The 16,405-nt window shown below is 42.5% G+C and overlaps 1 protein-coding gene across 6 annotated transcripts in view; it reads left to right on the top strand.

Annotated features, from left to right (window-relative positions):
* znf423 (zinc finger protein 423) overlaps nucleotides 1-16,405 on the top strand; it is a 185,141-nt gene that overhangs the window by 159,269 nt on the left and 9,467 nt on the right. For all 6 annotated transcript variants that reach the window (XM_020604340.1, XM_020604342.1, XM_020604343.1 and 3 more), the window contains 2 exons: nucleotides 7,636-7,767; nucleotides 10,084-10,199. In XM_020604340.1, the coding sequence (XP_020459996.1) occupies nucleotides 7,636-7,767; nucleotides 10,084-10,199 (248 nt within the window). The remainder of the gene's footprint in view (nucleotides 1-7,635; nucleotides 7,768-10,083; nucleotides 10,200-16,405) is intronic.

Genomic DNA, 16,405 nt, shown 5'->3' with positions numbered 1-16,405 from the left:
CAATTTCATGCTCCCAACTTTGTGGGAACAGTTTGGGGATGGCCCCTTCCTGTTCCAACATGACTGTGCACCAGTGCACAAAGCAAGGTCCATAAAGACATGGATGAGTGAGTTTGGTGTGGAAGAACTTGACTGGCCTACACAGAGTCCTGACCTCAACCTGATAGAACACCTTTGGGATGAATTAGAGCGGCGACTGCGATCCAGGCCTTCTCGTCCAACATCAGTGTCTGACCTCATAAATGTGCTTCTGGAAGAATGGTCAACAATCCCCATTAACACACTCCTAAACCTTGTGGACAGCCTTCCCAGAAGAGTTGAAGCTGTTATAGCTGCAAAGGGTGGGCCAACATCATATTAAACCCTATGGATTAAGAATCGGTTGTTACTCAAGTTCATTTACATGTGAAGGCAGACGAGTGAATACTTTTGGCAATATAGTGTATGTGTGTGTGCATGTGCGAGTGCATGTGCATGTATGAGAAGGCTTTTGGTTTTGACAGGACAGCACACTCCAGCTTCCTACTGTTATGTAATCTGAGAGGATAGGGAAAATACAAGATGCTACTCACACACACACACATTATACACACACAATCTCCTTCCAAAACACACACGCGCTGATGCACTACACAAATATGCTCAATTTGTGCTTCCTTTCATTATACACACAAACTGGTTATCACCATATGCTGTCCTCGTCTGCCAATAGCGTGCATGTGTGTGTGTGTTTGATGTGTATGAGAGAGACCGGGTTTCCACAGGAAATATTTATTACAGGCTAATGTCAGATACGCAAATGAGGAATCTAGCCAGCAGTGTAGGTGGAGGGAGGAGCATGATCTGTACTTCACTGTCATCTTTCTCGGTTTGCCCCATTTCCTTTTTTTTTGTATTTTTTTTTTACAGTAGCTCCATTGAAAAAGAAGGTTTAAGTAAATATTCCACTGTTCTTTTCATCCTAGTGGTCTGTCAAACAGCTGAAGCTGTGCTTACAGTTCCAGTACAGCGCCTCCTTTCTGTTTTCAGCAATAAAGTCTGCTTTGCCAGATCTTGTATGTTAGTAGAAACTGTCCATCTTGCAGTTCCCTAGCAGAAACTTGCTAAGCCACATTGACATACCACATGTACTGTATTCCATATCATGGGGTCGACCACAGACTTTGTCATGCTCTCTTAAATGTCTGTAGTGATATTAGTAATAACCTGCATCTAGTTGATATGGGTGGGTCAATACAGTGTCTGACCTACCACAACATTCCTCCCACTATGGGGGTGAGTGTGTCAGACACAGCTCAGCTGGTGAATGTGCAGAGATGAGAATTTGTTAACAGTTTTGAAACTACCTTTATGTAGCTGACTATCAAAGTAGTGTGCTACAAAGACAGGGCAAGCAAGAAGTCAGGGAACTGAAGTGAAACTTAGTTTACATTTTGTAATTATATGTTTAGCAGTGAAGTGTATATTAGTTAAATTGATAGACTGGAATCTGAGTAAATGGCAGTGACCATAGATTAACCTTAAATAAATGTATTAAAAAGCAAGTTGTTTCTACAGAGCATAGCATCAGAGTCTTCTGTGCAACAGGAGTATCACTGCATCTTCATTCAGCTAGACATAAAAATCCACACAGTAAGATCAGGCATAAACAAATGATGAACATATTAACAATTAGCTCACAGAGAGAGTGATGGAGACAGAGAGGGAAGATGGAAGATGAGAGGAGGGAGGCAGAATATGTGTGTGGGTGTTGGATACTCATGGGACCTCAGCACTGCAGCATTCTTTCTGGGTTTGTGTGTGTCTGTGAGAGAGAGGGAGCGGGTGAGTAAAGGTGGGGGCACTCTTGGGACCCCTCCAGCACTGCAGCAGGTTGTGTGTGTGCATGAGTGTGTGTATACATATTCTCCAGCCCCCACACTACCAATGGGTCAAGAGCCCCCCCCCCAGTTGCCATGGAAACACACCTTGAGTGAGCCCCCGCAGAGAAGTGCATTCTTCTCCTCCCTACATCCACTGCCCTCTTCTTCACCACACTTTTTCTTTCTCATAACGCCTCTGTTGCTCTCTCACCATCCATCCCAGCATCCCTTACTCTGTCATTCTCTCCTGAGTCCTCTTTCCTCCTCTCTCTCTTTCTCTGACTGCCTCTCCCTTGCTGTCCTCGACATCAGTTGCCTGGCTTGGTTTATGGCCTTGTGGCCGCAAGGGACCAAACACACACACACACACACACACACACACACATTTTACTGCTCTTTCACACACATACATGCAGCCTCATATAGTTTGGGAATGGAGGGGTTTGACTGAGGAGGGAAGAGCAGTAATAGGGGGTATATACCCGAGGGACCCCAGCAGCCCATACAGAGACAGAGAAAGGAAGTGAGGGTGGGAGGCTGGGGCTTTGGAGGGCCTGGCACACAAATGAGTTTCCCAGCCAAGAATAAGAAAGGGTTAAGAGATGTGTGTGTTTGTGTTTGTATACGTGTGTGTACTGTGTAATAAGGGAAGGCAAGCACCTCAGGGATCTGTCCCCAACACAAACCAAGGAGCTCATTTATGTTCTGCTGCATGTTACAGGGGTCTGTGCTGAGGCCAGCGTGAATGTGTTTTTTGTAAGTGTGTGTGTGTGTGTGTGTGTGTGTGCGTGTGTGTTGGTGTGTTAGGGATGAGGCCACCTGGTCCCTCTCCTCTGGTCAATTAGCAGAGAGAGAGAAAGGAGGATAATGAGAGAGAATGAGACTGAGGGAGAGCATGAGCAATAAGGCTGTGTGTGTGTGTGTGTATAACAACATTAATAATGGAATTGTAATGATGAGTCTGAGTGCAGTGCAGTATGGTCTTTCCTGTCTGTGTGACCACCATCCCCCTTTCCCGTCTTCTGTCCATCCACACACATTACAGTACTTGGCATTCTGTCCTCACATTGTTCCTGTTTCCTCCTCCCTGTAATACTTCCTTTTTATCTCTCTGAGGTGAAACCTCATCAGTAATTCTACAACAGCTAGCCACCAATTACCTGTGTGTGTGTGTGTGTGTGTGTGTGTGTGTATGTGCATCACTCCAGCAGTTTCTCACTTAACAGGGCACATAGCTTTGGAGTCTGGTCAAGCTCCCTCTCCCTCTCAGTCATTTTTAAATGCACTCTCTCCCTGCCTCTATCTCTTATATGTTGTTTGAAAGGTGCTACTTGTTTTTCTGCCACCCACTGTGATAATAATAACACTGCATGACATGTTCACGTTGACAGTTTTAGGCTGGACCTGGACAATGTTGAACACTTTGAAGTTGACTGCTATTCTTTTATAACAAAGTCTGTGCAGAAATGCTATGGTCAGGTATTATATTCCCTGTGAAGACATCAAGAAAAATGTCTTAACTAGTTCCCTGGTTTCCACAGGAGTTAGCTTAGCAACCAATTATGAACAACCAGCTGCACATTATGGGAATAGTCAGCACAGCTGGAACATGTCTTTGAGTAATTTGGTGAACTTACAATGTTCCTTGTGTAATTCTCATTCCATCATATGGAAAGATTTGTATTATATTACTGCTTTTGTATTTGTAGCAACCTCATGTTAATTTTTTAACAACTTCCACTGGGAAAAAGAAACAGAGTACATCACTTTATGCACGGTTTTCTAAAGTACCAATGCTCCTCTGCCAAATTAATAACTAGGACCCCTCTAAATGACGTTCACAATTTAACACAATCTTCAATAAAGGCATGAAGTAATCACTAAACGTGCTGTAATGCAAATTTTTAAGCGGAAAAAGTTCATTTTCTGTCATGTGGTAACAAACTCAGAGTCCTAACCTTCACCCTGCCTGTCTCATTCTCCCTCTCTCCTCTCATCCCTCTCTCCCCTGTGTTCTCTGTCCCAGCATCCACCTCCTAGGGTTGTGTGTCAGTGTGTGTATGCTGGTAGATCAAATGCACTCTGTGAGACAAAGCGTACCAGCAGGATGCTTTACGACTCTGTCATCTCACTACGGGTCGCATACACACAGGCTCACACATGGACCGAGTCTCGGAGGGGGAGAGCATACAGAGACTGCGGTCCCCACACACACTGATCAAAACAGCGTATTTGTCAGAAAAGAGAACTCTTTCATGGGACACACACCACACACACACACACACACACACACACACACACACAGGCCTCTCTCCATGCTCTTGTTCTGGACAGCCCAATTATCTCTCTGCACCTCACAGTTTTCTCTTCAGTTCTCTGGCTCTCTGTCTTTCTCGCTCTCTTTAGTGTTGTCGTTTCTCATCTGTAGCCACTTTATTTTACTCAGGATATAATTGATTGACCATTAATTAGCTTTTAAAGTTGCTTTTGTGAAGCTGATGACTTCATTGATGTCATCTGTGTGTGGTGCTTCAGACACATGCTCGCAAATTTTCCCTCATAAACAAAAGAAACAAATTTTGGTTTTCACTGAAGTGCTGAACAGAAAATGAAGCTGATTATTTGAGCTTCTCACATTTTGCTTTACTGAGATTTTTATGATACTAATTTGTCCATATTCTAGGCTCACACAGTAGAAAACAGCATAGCCTGAGTTAGAGTAGTGTGGAGTCTTCCAGGTCTGTGTGCTTTAATCACATTTCGATAAATAAAGAAAGTCACTTTCGGCTTTTCCCGTTTTAGGGGTCGCCACAGTGAATGTCACATGTTGACATTTGGCACGTGTTTTACTCCGGATGCCCTTCCTGACGCATCCCTGATTCGAACCCGGGGCGCAGCGGCGGGAGTGCTGCACCTTAACCACATTTAGATAAATAAATGCAGTTAATTGGCATTGGTGCAGTTGGTCATTTTTGTTTTCATAACTTGAACTTAAATATCTGCAGTAACTTTGTCACATACAGTATGTACTGTATCAAACTAAGGAGGATGTCACTGTCTAAAACCTTGGACTATAGGTAATAGGCACATCACTGTGTAAATGTTAACATAGTCTCATGATCCTGGTGGAATGGGAGAGTGTAAGCTAACTTCTGAAGACAGCTTATAACATACACACCCTGAAATCACTGAAGCGTAGGCATTTCTTATTTATTACCCTCCGCCTCTGTCTGTGACTTTTGTATCTCTGCCTCAGTTCTGTCTTCTGTTTTTTCAGCTGAAACAATCATTTTCTCTTTTGCAGAGATGCATTGTTACATAAATGTGTCTTTTACTAAGACAAAATATGAAACATGCCAGTTGGTTAAACTAGTAGTGCATTACACCCCCCTCCTCTCTCTCCCTTTTTCCCTGTGTGTCTCACTCCATGTGACTCTCACCTGCTGTTTCAATCTCCTAGTAAATGATAATGAACCTCTACCTGTCTGTGTGTCTCGGACACACTGGCACCCCACACAACCTATCAGCCTTTGAGGTGTGTGTGTGTTTGTGTGTGTGGACAAGGGATGTTTGGGGACTGGGATCATGGAGCATACCATCTCATCCATATAAGTCCATGTGGCACCCACCACACACACACGCCCCCACAGCAATTGAGACGGGATTAGAGCACCCTTGTGTCAGCCTTTGAGGCAAGAGGAGATAGTAATCTTTGTGTGTATTAGTCAGTGTGAGTGTCATGGATCTGTGATTGAAGACATTATTAACCCTACGATCCCCTGCAGCTCTGAAGACTGCTTGAGTCTGTGTGTGTACGTACACCCTTATGTGCTGTAAGTATGTACATATGTGTATGAAATAAATGACAAAAAAGGGAAAAAGACAGATCGCATCCTCTATGAATTGTCTGTGTGTATCTCTGTGTCGGTATGTGTATGCATGTTTCTGTGTGTATCTGTGTGCACAACTCCACAAGGGGTCACAGATTGGCCCACAGAAGACACCATCTGATGTCTCCAGGAAGCACAGACCTATGGCGTGCATGTGTGTGTGGCTCCACGCTGTGTGTGTGTGTGTGTGTGGGTGACTGGGGTGTTGATCCTATATGGTACAATGGTGATAAGGACAACAGTCAGGAGACCTGACTATCAAGGGGTGAGTGTATGTGTGTGTGTTTGTTTGTGTGTGTTTATGTCGCCCACATTTCATCTGGCCTTTCACCATGGGTGTTGTGATGTCACTGACACCTTCCTAAAATAGACACAGAAACACACAAGCACTGTTATTACCCCCAATTGAGAAAAACGAGTATGGAAGGAGAGTGGTTCTGTATAGTATCTTGTGTGACTGGGATGAATATTTACGTGACATAAACCTGATACCTGAATTCTGATGTTTGTCATTGATTGCCTTTATTACTTATTTACATCAGAGTACAGCATGTACAATACTGTAAACTTGTTATGTAATGATATAGTGTGACATTTTAAAAACAGAAATAATTTATACACCATCTCAGCAGCATGTACAAATCGATCAGTGAAGGCCCCCTAGCACCTGGACATCATGTCAATGTCACTGGTGAATAAGAGGATTGGATATTGGGGGTTGTGTCCATGTTCTGTATGAATTGTGACAAAGTCACATAAAGTACAAGTATAAACAATCTGACACCCCAGGCTGACAAAAAACAGTAGTAAACGAGACATTCGCCGACTGAAAAAAGAGGAGGAAAGAAGTAACAAGGGGTGAAAGGTTTGAATTGAAGCCCACACAAATTAATCAGCAACTGATGGACCAAGACGGACATAAGGGGTCATGGAGGGAGGAATGAGCAAAGTGGGGGATGGATGGATGAGTGACTGCAAGAGGGATGGAAGATAACGAGGACAGAGGGAGAGAGGGAAAGATGGCTATAGGAAGGGTAGCTCATCCACAGCCCAGATGGGAAGCACAGGCAATTACTAGTTGGGGCAGTCATTGCACGGGAGTTGGTGTGTGCGAGTGTTGGGGGAGTATATAAGGGGGAAGGAAAAATGAAAAGAGCATGCAGCAGGGGAGAGGACTGACCGACAGCCTACATCATATTGTCTGTCTTAACAACTTAACTGATCTTGAGCTGTACCTTAAATTTCAAATAAAAAGAAAATGTCAGTGGAGTGTGATGGGTTTACTTTACTTTACCATTTTGGTCATAGTAATTTATTTATATGATACACTCCTACTTTTGTGAAATAAGTGACAAACAAGTAGAATTATTGCACATATATGTTTATTTATAAGTAATAAAATATCATTTGTATGAAATATGACATTTGCTGTGACTCGGGGGAAAATACGGAGTGAAACTGAAGTTGAATAGAACTTTATGATAGCAGACATTTGTGAAACACAGGTGTAACTACTGATGCAGCAGACTCATTGTTAAGGTTGTTAGTTCCACCTGGGCTTTTGCTGCTGCTATGACAAAATAAAATGTCTGCTCATGTTTCTAATGAGAGATGGAACAGAAAAAAGTCTGGACCTTCTGCTCTATGGTGTGTGAGTGAACACTTGAATTGATATTTCTGTCATTGCCGTATTGTTTACAAGTGCATTTCTTTTTACCTGTTTATCATATGTTTGATACTGCCTGACAGTGTCATTTTTGGCATGAGTGTGTGTGCATAAGACATCTGTCGTGACTGCTGTGTTAAATTCTAAAATAATGTCATATGTTGCTGTTTTCTGTTGCTTAACTCAGCCTGCACATGTGTCTGTCTCCTATTTGCAGAGGAGGGCATCAATCACGAGTGCAAGCTGTGTAACCAGATGTTTGATTCACCTGCCAAGCTGCTTTGCCACCTGATAGAGCACAGCTTCGAAGGTATGGGAGGTACCTTCAAGTGTCCTGTCTGCTTCACAGGTGAGAGACAGACACACACACACACTCACCTTCAAGGACAATAGCACAGATAACTCCTTATCACTTGTGTCCTTATTCCTTTGCACTCAGTTTAAAGAAAACCATACAGATAGAAGAATATTCTGTAACACTACTCTTTTTGTAGAACTCAAAAGCTCCAATATGATTTAGAATACTATAAATATTCTTCACACTTTCCTTTTGCACTGAACTGGTCATATTCGACCACAAATTGTGTGTTTATTTTGGTGAAAATGCAAAATGAGGATAATATTGCTGCTGGAAGCAAGGTTTGCAATTAAATCTTCCCTGGCATCAGCTCCTGTACCTGGTGTGGCTCAGAAATGACTCTCTCTGGGTTACCTACATTATGATACCTAGAGTAAATGTGCTGTAATGGCTGTAAAGTTTTGGGTTTGGGGTAAACAGCACGATCACATTAGGAATATTCATTGTTTTAACATTTCAAACTGTGGGAATAATATTCCAGCAGGGTGCTACTGCTGAAAAAAATACTGAGGAGACTGTGTGTGCAGAAGTTCATGCAATAATACCAGAAAGCAGGCCAAATGTGAAGTCCCTTATATCTCTGAAATCCACTGGAGGGCCAAGACAAAATGCTGGAGGACCAAATTAGGCCTATTGTGTTCAGAGTTTCATTCTGCACCAACAGCATTTGCCAGTCTGCACCTTCACTCTCTCCCTCCCTCTCGTCTCTTGACTCTGTCCCCACATGCTGTCTCTCTCTCTGTCACTCCATCACTCTCTTTTCCTCCCTCAGTTGTTGAGTTTGTGTTGTGCTCCCAACTACCCCGCCAAAAACACACACACACACATACACGCACACAAACAGGTATACAGCAACACTTTAAACTTGAACTCTATTCCTTGGTGGCTTATGAATTAGTAAGATGGGCAACACTCCTATGGGGAGACTAAATAATTCAACACATACACACAGTGAAAGCCAAAAGTTACTGAAACAAAGGGGAGAGAAAGAAAGAAAGAAGTGTATGAGACAACACTGGTGTGGAAGTTAAAAAAGAAGAAATCATTTATTGATAAATATCACAAGGCCTGCTGAGGATAGCTCTTCCTGTTTTCTCTTCTGTCTTTTCTTTCTGTCCCACACATATCCTTCTTTTCAGTCAGCCTTTCATTCCCTTTGTGTGTATTTGTGATTATTTGTATTGAAACAGTTGCCATTGGTTCATTGTCTGTATAGTGTAGTCATTATTTTGTAGTGTGGTAAAGAGGTCAGTACCTCAGAGACACCCAACTAGGTTCAAGTGCCTCTGAAATACTGTTCAGCCTGATTCTCCACTGATGCTATGCTGCACCTGGTTTTAGCCAATACTCCAAACCTTTAAACAATTAATGGATAGGTTCACAATTTGTTGAGTCTACCTTATAGGTGCGGTGTGTAAGATCTAGAGGAATTTATCAGCAGAAATGGGCTATAGTATGCATAAATATGTTTTCATTAATGTGTAATCACCAGAAGATAAGAGCCATTGCATTTTCTTTAGCTTAGAATGAGCCTTTTATATCTACATAGGAGCCGGCCCCCTGTTACGGAGGCCACCATGTTTTTGTTTTTTTTACAGTAGCCCAGAATGGACAAACCACACAATGGCTCTAAAGTGTGAAATCGCATTTTCACATTGAAGTAGCACCTTGGATTTGAAGATGCTTGAAAGACAAAGAAGAATTAATGTTAGAAACAAGACGAAGCATTGTCATGAGTTTGAGTACTATAATTTGAAGAAATGGTCGATCACAGATGCACTTTAACACAAGCAAAAGGAAAACAGCGTGAATCCCCGTGATCAAAGAAGCAAAGACGTGAAGAAATGGGATAGACAACGACACAGGAGGAGGACAAACACTGGTGTGGCCTTTCCTAGATGGAAATCCTTGATGAAGGACAAATGTTTCCAAAATGATACTGAAGTTTTGCCTGTTTTCTAACCTAAATGCCAGTTTTTTTGTTTGGTTGGTTTTTTAGCTTAACATGGCCATCACTAGGTAACTCACTCTGGTCAAGGGAACTAGTGTTAGCTTTTGCTTAGTCACGTCATCTGCACTTGTTTTCTGAGTCCACAGTTTGTCCTACATTTATGGTAATTGCTGTGAAACTGCTGTGAGGGCTGTTTGCAACCTGCAATCTCATCGCTAGATGTCAATAAATCTTACACACTGCACCTTTAAAACAACACTCAGGTGCCTGGTAGTGCATGCATTTTTACTCCTGTTCATACTCACTGTTAACAGATCCTGCTACTGTGTAACTTGTTGTCCTTGTCCCTCTTCTAGTGTTTGTACAGGCCAACAAGCTTCAGCAACACATTTTTGCTGTCCACGGCCAGGAAGACAAGATCTACGACTGTTCCCAGTGTCCGCAGAAGTTCTTCTTTCAGACAGAACTACAGGTAGGTCACCTTAACTGTACCTTTTTTTGACCATGATTTCACTGGTTTATGTGGGTATTGTTTACAATAACCTTCTGTGGTAACGTCTTCCTTTCCTCCCAGCTGCTTCTTTACTGAATCTCTTTATTTACCATTTATCTATATTTGTCCATTCACTCTCTTTCTGTTCCTCTGTCCTTTCTTTCTACATCTCTCACTCTCTTTCTGTTCCTCTGTCCTTTCTACATCTCTTCTCATGAGGTCTGAGCAGGGTTCTGGCACACTTCATGTCATTAGGGTCCACACACATATGTGTGCATGCATGTGTGCGTATGAAAGAGAAGAGAGGATATAAGTCACCCAAGAGTAGGTCTTGGGCCAGCTGTGGCCAAGTCTGTGATGATGTGAACCTTCCTATCCTCTTTTATTTCTTCTTCTGCACATCTCTTGTACCCCTTTGGCACCAGATTAGTGACCTGCAAAATGTGCAGATCAAACATCAACCCAGATTTGATCTTTAACTTCCTTCATGTTGTTGTACACTACTGTGACCAGGGGTGTATGTTAAAGACAGCATAGTTATTGTGGAAAGTTTATTTCAGTCCACTACGAAATAGTGAAAATTCACCAGCTAATGAGGAATGTTACATCTGGGTTTATGATTCATTTTGATATGTGAAAATATAAATATAGTATGTAAAGCAGTGCTTCCAATATACAGCTCTGTTTTGAAGAGAATTTATCGACTCTGTCAGCCAGGACAGGTGCAGCCCTACAAGCAACAGACAGATGACCAACCGACCACGGAGTCTCATTAGCAGAGTCTCCAACCATGATAAATCTTTTGGGTTGTACATTTTACATTTCCACTACATAGATGGAAGTATTAATAACTGACTAAAAACCAAAACAAAATAAGTTATATGGCAGTCTGTCTTTCAGGTGATTCCAAAAGCACCACACCTACCATCATGTTTTAGAGGCAGAACAAATGCTGTTTGGTGAGATGTGTTAGTGTTGAACCTGTATACCATGAAGGACACAATCTGTCAATACAGTATGCTCACTCTTTTTGACAAGAGTAGCTCAAAGGATGTCTTCTATTCTGCCGGAATCATGTAATGGATCCAGGTTAGCATGTTGGAATGTTCCTGACTTGTGTTGCTTAAACTTGAAAAGCACCTTTATAAGAATCTGAACCATTTTGAATTTCCGGCCTAATGATACTGACAATAGGTGAACAGTTCAACTGAAAATAAATAGTATCATAGTCTCTTTCCTCCCATCCATTTCATACTCAGTTTTTATTAGCTGTCTATTTCTCTCCTGCAGCTCTCTGCTTTGTCCATTACTGGTCATGACCTTACAGTCTAAAACTCTACAGGGTTCACCTGAGAAAGATAAGAGAATGTGGAAGGTGGTCACTTTATAAGAAGTGCTAGATTCAACTTGCACATCATTTACAGAGTGTTTGGAGTACAGGCAGGTATGTACAAACAAAGTCAGAAAAGATACATACTGTAAAAACCATAATCATAAGTGATTATTTTGTTTCTAAAAGGGCTGCTCCAGCCATCACACACAAACAGATACACACACACACACACACACACACGACCTTTACCTAACCGTAAACCAAGTCATCATTCTAAAATATAATGATTCACGTTTTAGGGACTTACATTTTGTCCCCATAAGGACAACAAGTCTGTCAGGTCCGCTCAGCGGACGCTGCCTTTCTTCCTCCTTTCTCTCCTCTGTTCTCTTGACCTGCGGGATTTGCACCTCAGCTGTGTTGCATTTGTAATTAGGATTCGTTTGTCGGTGCACACAGCTGGGGTGCATCCCGCTGATTGACTTCCTCCTTTTTTATACCTCTGGCAGACGCTCCGCCATCGCCGGAGCATTACCCAGAGTGCGTGACAAACGTTATGTTAAAATCGCGTAAATATACGTGTGTAAGAATGCTACGCTGACAGTAACTGTGCGTTTTGGCTTTATCACGTTATTTATGCGTTTCGCAAAACGTACTGATATAAACGCTGACAGTCTCTGTGCTGTTGATTTTTGGTTTTTGTTTTGCTACCTTTTTTCACTTGTCCGTCTTCATCCTCCTGCTCTCCTGGTCTTCTCAATCCCTCTCTATCCTGCCTGGACTGTATAAGCACTTGGACTATATTACGTTGTTTATTTGTTACTTTGTATTTTTCATCGTTACACCACCTGTTTTCACTAGCACCTGGGTCTGCACTCTTGAGTCCAACCACAGTTCTCCCTCACCCTCCTGGTGAGGGGGACGCTACCATAACAAAGTCCACACAATGTGACTGTGTAAACAGATGAACATCCCCACAACATAAGTAATACCAGGTGCCACACACACAGTGGCAGTGATATAGGGCCAGAGGTGGTGGGCATATGGCTGGCCAGTCCATTTAACAGCAGGGTAACTGCTGGACCCTGTCGGTTAATGTCCACACACAGGCACCACTCACACCTCACACATTTGTACTCACCTCTATAAAGCTCTACACACACACACACATTGTATGCTACACACAAACACCTCCACCCCTCTTCCATATCCCAAATGACTTCTCTCCTGTCCTCTGACGAGGTCGGTCACAACATCCTCATAAACTGTTAATTGAACTGAAATAATGATCAGTTTTATAAATCAGTGTGGTTCGATTTGGATTCAAAAGAACTAGGCTCCATCTCTGAAACTGACTCAAGTTATTCTTCCATATCCTCTCAGCTGAGTTTGGTCAGGGTAGATGAGTTTAATTCTGTTGTTTTCATTCCAGCTAACTTCCAGTTCAGTTTTCATTCTCCTGCAGCTCCTTGTACTTCTTCCTCTTTGGCTGCTGCACTGTGACTATATCCATCTTGTTACTCTTTGGTCCTGGCCCAAGTGTGTGTGTGTCTGTGTGTGTGTATGAAAACTTGCAGCCCAGGCTTGACCTGCCACCGCTCCATTGCCCCATGGGAGAGCTCTCTAAGTGGGCTAAACAGAAAGGCTGACTGGGGGAGATGGAGCGCTACAGCCATGGAGGTTAATGCCACCACTAGCTGTTACTGCATGTGTGAGCACGTGCATGTGCATGCATCTGTCAGAGAAAGTGGAATGGGGTAATTTGTGTGTGTGTGTTTTAATGAGGTACGGATGGATGAAGAAGGCTGGTTGGCCTGCTAGAAAAGGTTTTGGCCTCTTTCAGCCCCTCAGAGGGGCCATATTCTGTCCACCTCTCTTTCTCACTCTGTCACACACACACACACACACACTTTCTCCCAGTAGTCACTGCAGCATGGACATGCCGGTGCATCAGCCTTTCTCTGTCCTGATTGCACTCCTTCAGTCTATCTCTCCATCTCTGGCTCTTCCTCTGCATACAAAGTCTTTCACTTTCTCTCTGCCACTCTCTCAATTACTTGATTTCACATATTTCTCTCTCTCTCTTACGCATGCATGCCACAAATTTCCTACTTTCTGTTTCTCTCTCTGCTCTCTCTGACTTCCTCCATCTCTCTGACTCCCCATGTCTGTCCCAGAAGAACCAGCCCCTATGCATATTTTAGCCCCTCTCCTCTCTTCCTCTCCTCTGTGCCTCTCCCCAGTGCCCCATAAATAGTGCAGACATAAGCTGGTAAATAAGAGATGTTTTGGTGTGTGTGTGCGTGTCTGTGTGTAGGTCTATAAAGAATAAATTCTGTGGCCCTGATCATTTAGGTCCTTGTGGATCTCTCTCTGCCTTTATTCCTAGACTTCACTTATGACTTTCTCTGTTTTACGTCCCCTCTTTCTGATTTAGCATGACTGTACATACATTTTTTGTATCAGTGTCTTTAACATGTCAGTTTTTGTCAGCATGCACTGTGGTGTTTTATAATCTTTGGAGTCTATGTTTGTAGAAATATACCCGGTTTCAAACAGTCATCCAGTGCCACATCAGCTCTGACTCTTCCTTGTTACATTCCCCAACAGATGTCTTGATCTTTGCATTCTTTTTGAGCCTCCAGAGGGTGCTATACTGCTGGTTCTGCTCTGTGTTTCCTCCTATCTCTCACTTCATCCGTCACTCTTGCACTTCTCTCCAGTTATTCCTTTTTTTCTGCCTTTGCGCCTGTTGTTCTACAACACTTCCTTTAGCACTAGTAAATATTTAAACACTTCTAGATGGGTGGATTGCTGGTCAGATGAATAAATGGATGGATGTGCAGATAGATGGGAAGGATCCTTTCTTTTGTTTGTGTGCTGATCTCCTTCCCTTTCCTTCTATCCCAACAGTGTTGAATATTTGAGAGTTGTGCCAAAACACACATCCACAAAGATGAGTGAGGATCTGTTCCCAGTTAGACACAATTAAAAGAACGTGTAGTGTACGCACACAGTGATGGGTGGATGAATGGCTGGATAAGGGGATAGAATCAGAGATGGATGATAAGACTGTCGTACAGCAGAAAGATAACTGAGAGTATAATGTACAAAAGCAGTTAAAGCAGTTTCATTTCACACTTTATTGGAGCTAAACTGCTTCCCAGCATCAGAGCTACTATTTCAGTAACATGTTAATTTGCAAGCAGCTAGTATTTGGTATCACAATGTAGAGGTGTCGACCAACCTCCACAGCATTTACTGTACAGTATTTGGTTTATACCTGCAAAATGAAGAAATATTAAAATCTGTTCCCTAAAAGTAAAACTGTTGAATAAAAGCTCTACTTAGGTCGTTAATGCAGAGCAGAGAATAGCTTCGCAGACTGCGCAGAGCCTGTAGTTGGGACCAGGGCAGAGCATGCTTGTGAAATGAGCCGTGTTTAGTAGTCTGTGAATAATGTTGTCTTTGTCTGAACATAAGAGCCTTACTATCTCCCTCTAACTGAATTATGGAAAGGTGTGGATGTGGCTGAACTGGCAATAGCTTTTCTCTCTCTCTCTCTCTCTCTCTCTCTCTCTCTCTCTCTCTCACTCACTCTATCTATCTGTGTGTGTGTGTGCCATTGTCTGGGTGTTGCAGTTGTGAGTGTTGTGTCAAGTTATAGTGTGTACTCTCTGATCCATGTATCCCTTGGCTCTCTGTGTGCGCACATGCACGCACATGGGGTTGCATATGAATTTGATCTGTATATCCCTGTGGCATTCCAGGGGAGCATACTCAGCTGCCCCACAGCTCACTGGGAGAGTCTGTGTTATTAGAATGGGGACCTGGGACTCTCTCTAACACACACACACACACACTTACCTCCCTGACTCCCTGGACTTGAAGGTATTTGCAGCAGGGGAAACACAGACAGAAACAAAAAGAAATTCAAAACAAAAAGGAGGTGGAGAGACAAATGAAGAGTGACTGCAGCTCAGCCAGCCTTTTACTAAGTACTGCTGTTGTCTACTGCTATTCTTACTATTAATGCAAGTATTTGATAATGAGATTGTTGACCAAATTATAGTAGAAAAAATAAATAAAAAATCAGTCAAACATAGATAAATTGTGTTTTAAGAACATAATACTGTCCTTGCATCTACCAGTCCTTCATCTTGGCAGACTTTCTTCTCCCTCTGTCCACCTTTGAAAAACAAATTGTGTCTGTGAGTGCTGACAGGGCTTGGGTTATTTGCAGTCTTCATTGTTCCACAATGTGTATGCAAAACACATTCTGTTCATGTTGGATTTCAGAGGAAGGAGTCTCAATATGGGACCAGCTTATGTTTATATGTGTGTGCATGCCTGTGTGTGTTTGAATTTATGCTTTGAGGAACTTACTACTATACAAACAATAAAAAGACACACACTGAGGGAAAATATGAGTCAAAAGAAGTGACTTGTTGTTTTGATGTAAAGTGATGGGACAAACAGAGATAAATACAGAGGGATAAATACAGCCAGCAAGATAAAGAGGGAGAAAGAGATCAACAGAGGTACGGACAGACACAGAGGCCATTACACTGTATGAGCCAGAGCCTGGAGGGTTTCTTACAGCTTGGACCATGTTCCTGTCAGTTGGTTTGTTTGGTTGTGTACAGTGAGGAACAGAAGTATTTGAACACCCTGCGATTTTGCAAGTTCTCCCACTTAGAAATCATGGAGGGGTCTGAAATTCACATTGTAGGTGCATTCCCACTCTGAGAGACAGAATTAAAAAAAAAATTTCAGGAAATCACATTGTATGATTTTTAAAGAATTTATTTGTCTTGCACTGCTGAACATAAGTATTTGAACACCTGAGAAA

Source organism: Monopterus albus, unplaced genomic scaffold (genome assembly GCF_001952655.1).
Source record: "Monopterus albus unplaced genomic scaffold, M_albus_1.0 scaffold65.1, whole genome shotgun sequence".
Taxonomy (NCBI): Eukaryota; Metazoa; Chordata; class Actinopteri; order Synbranchiformes; family Synbranchidae; genus Monopterus; species Monopterus albus.
The sequence above is the reverse complement of the archived record's forward strand: the minus strand, read 5'-3'. Positions and strand labels throughout refer to the sequence as shown.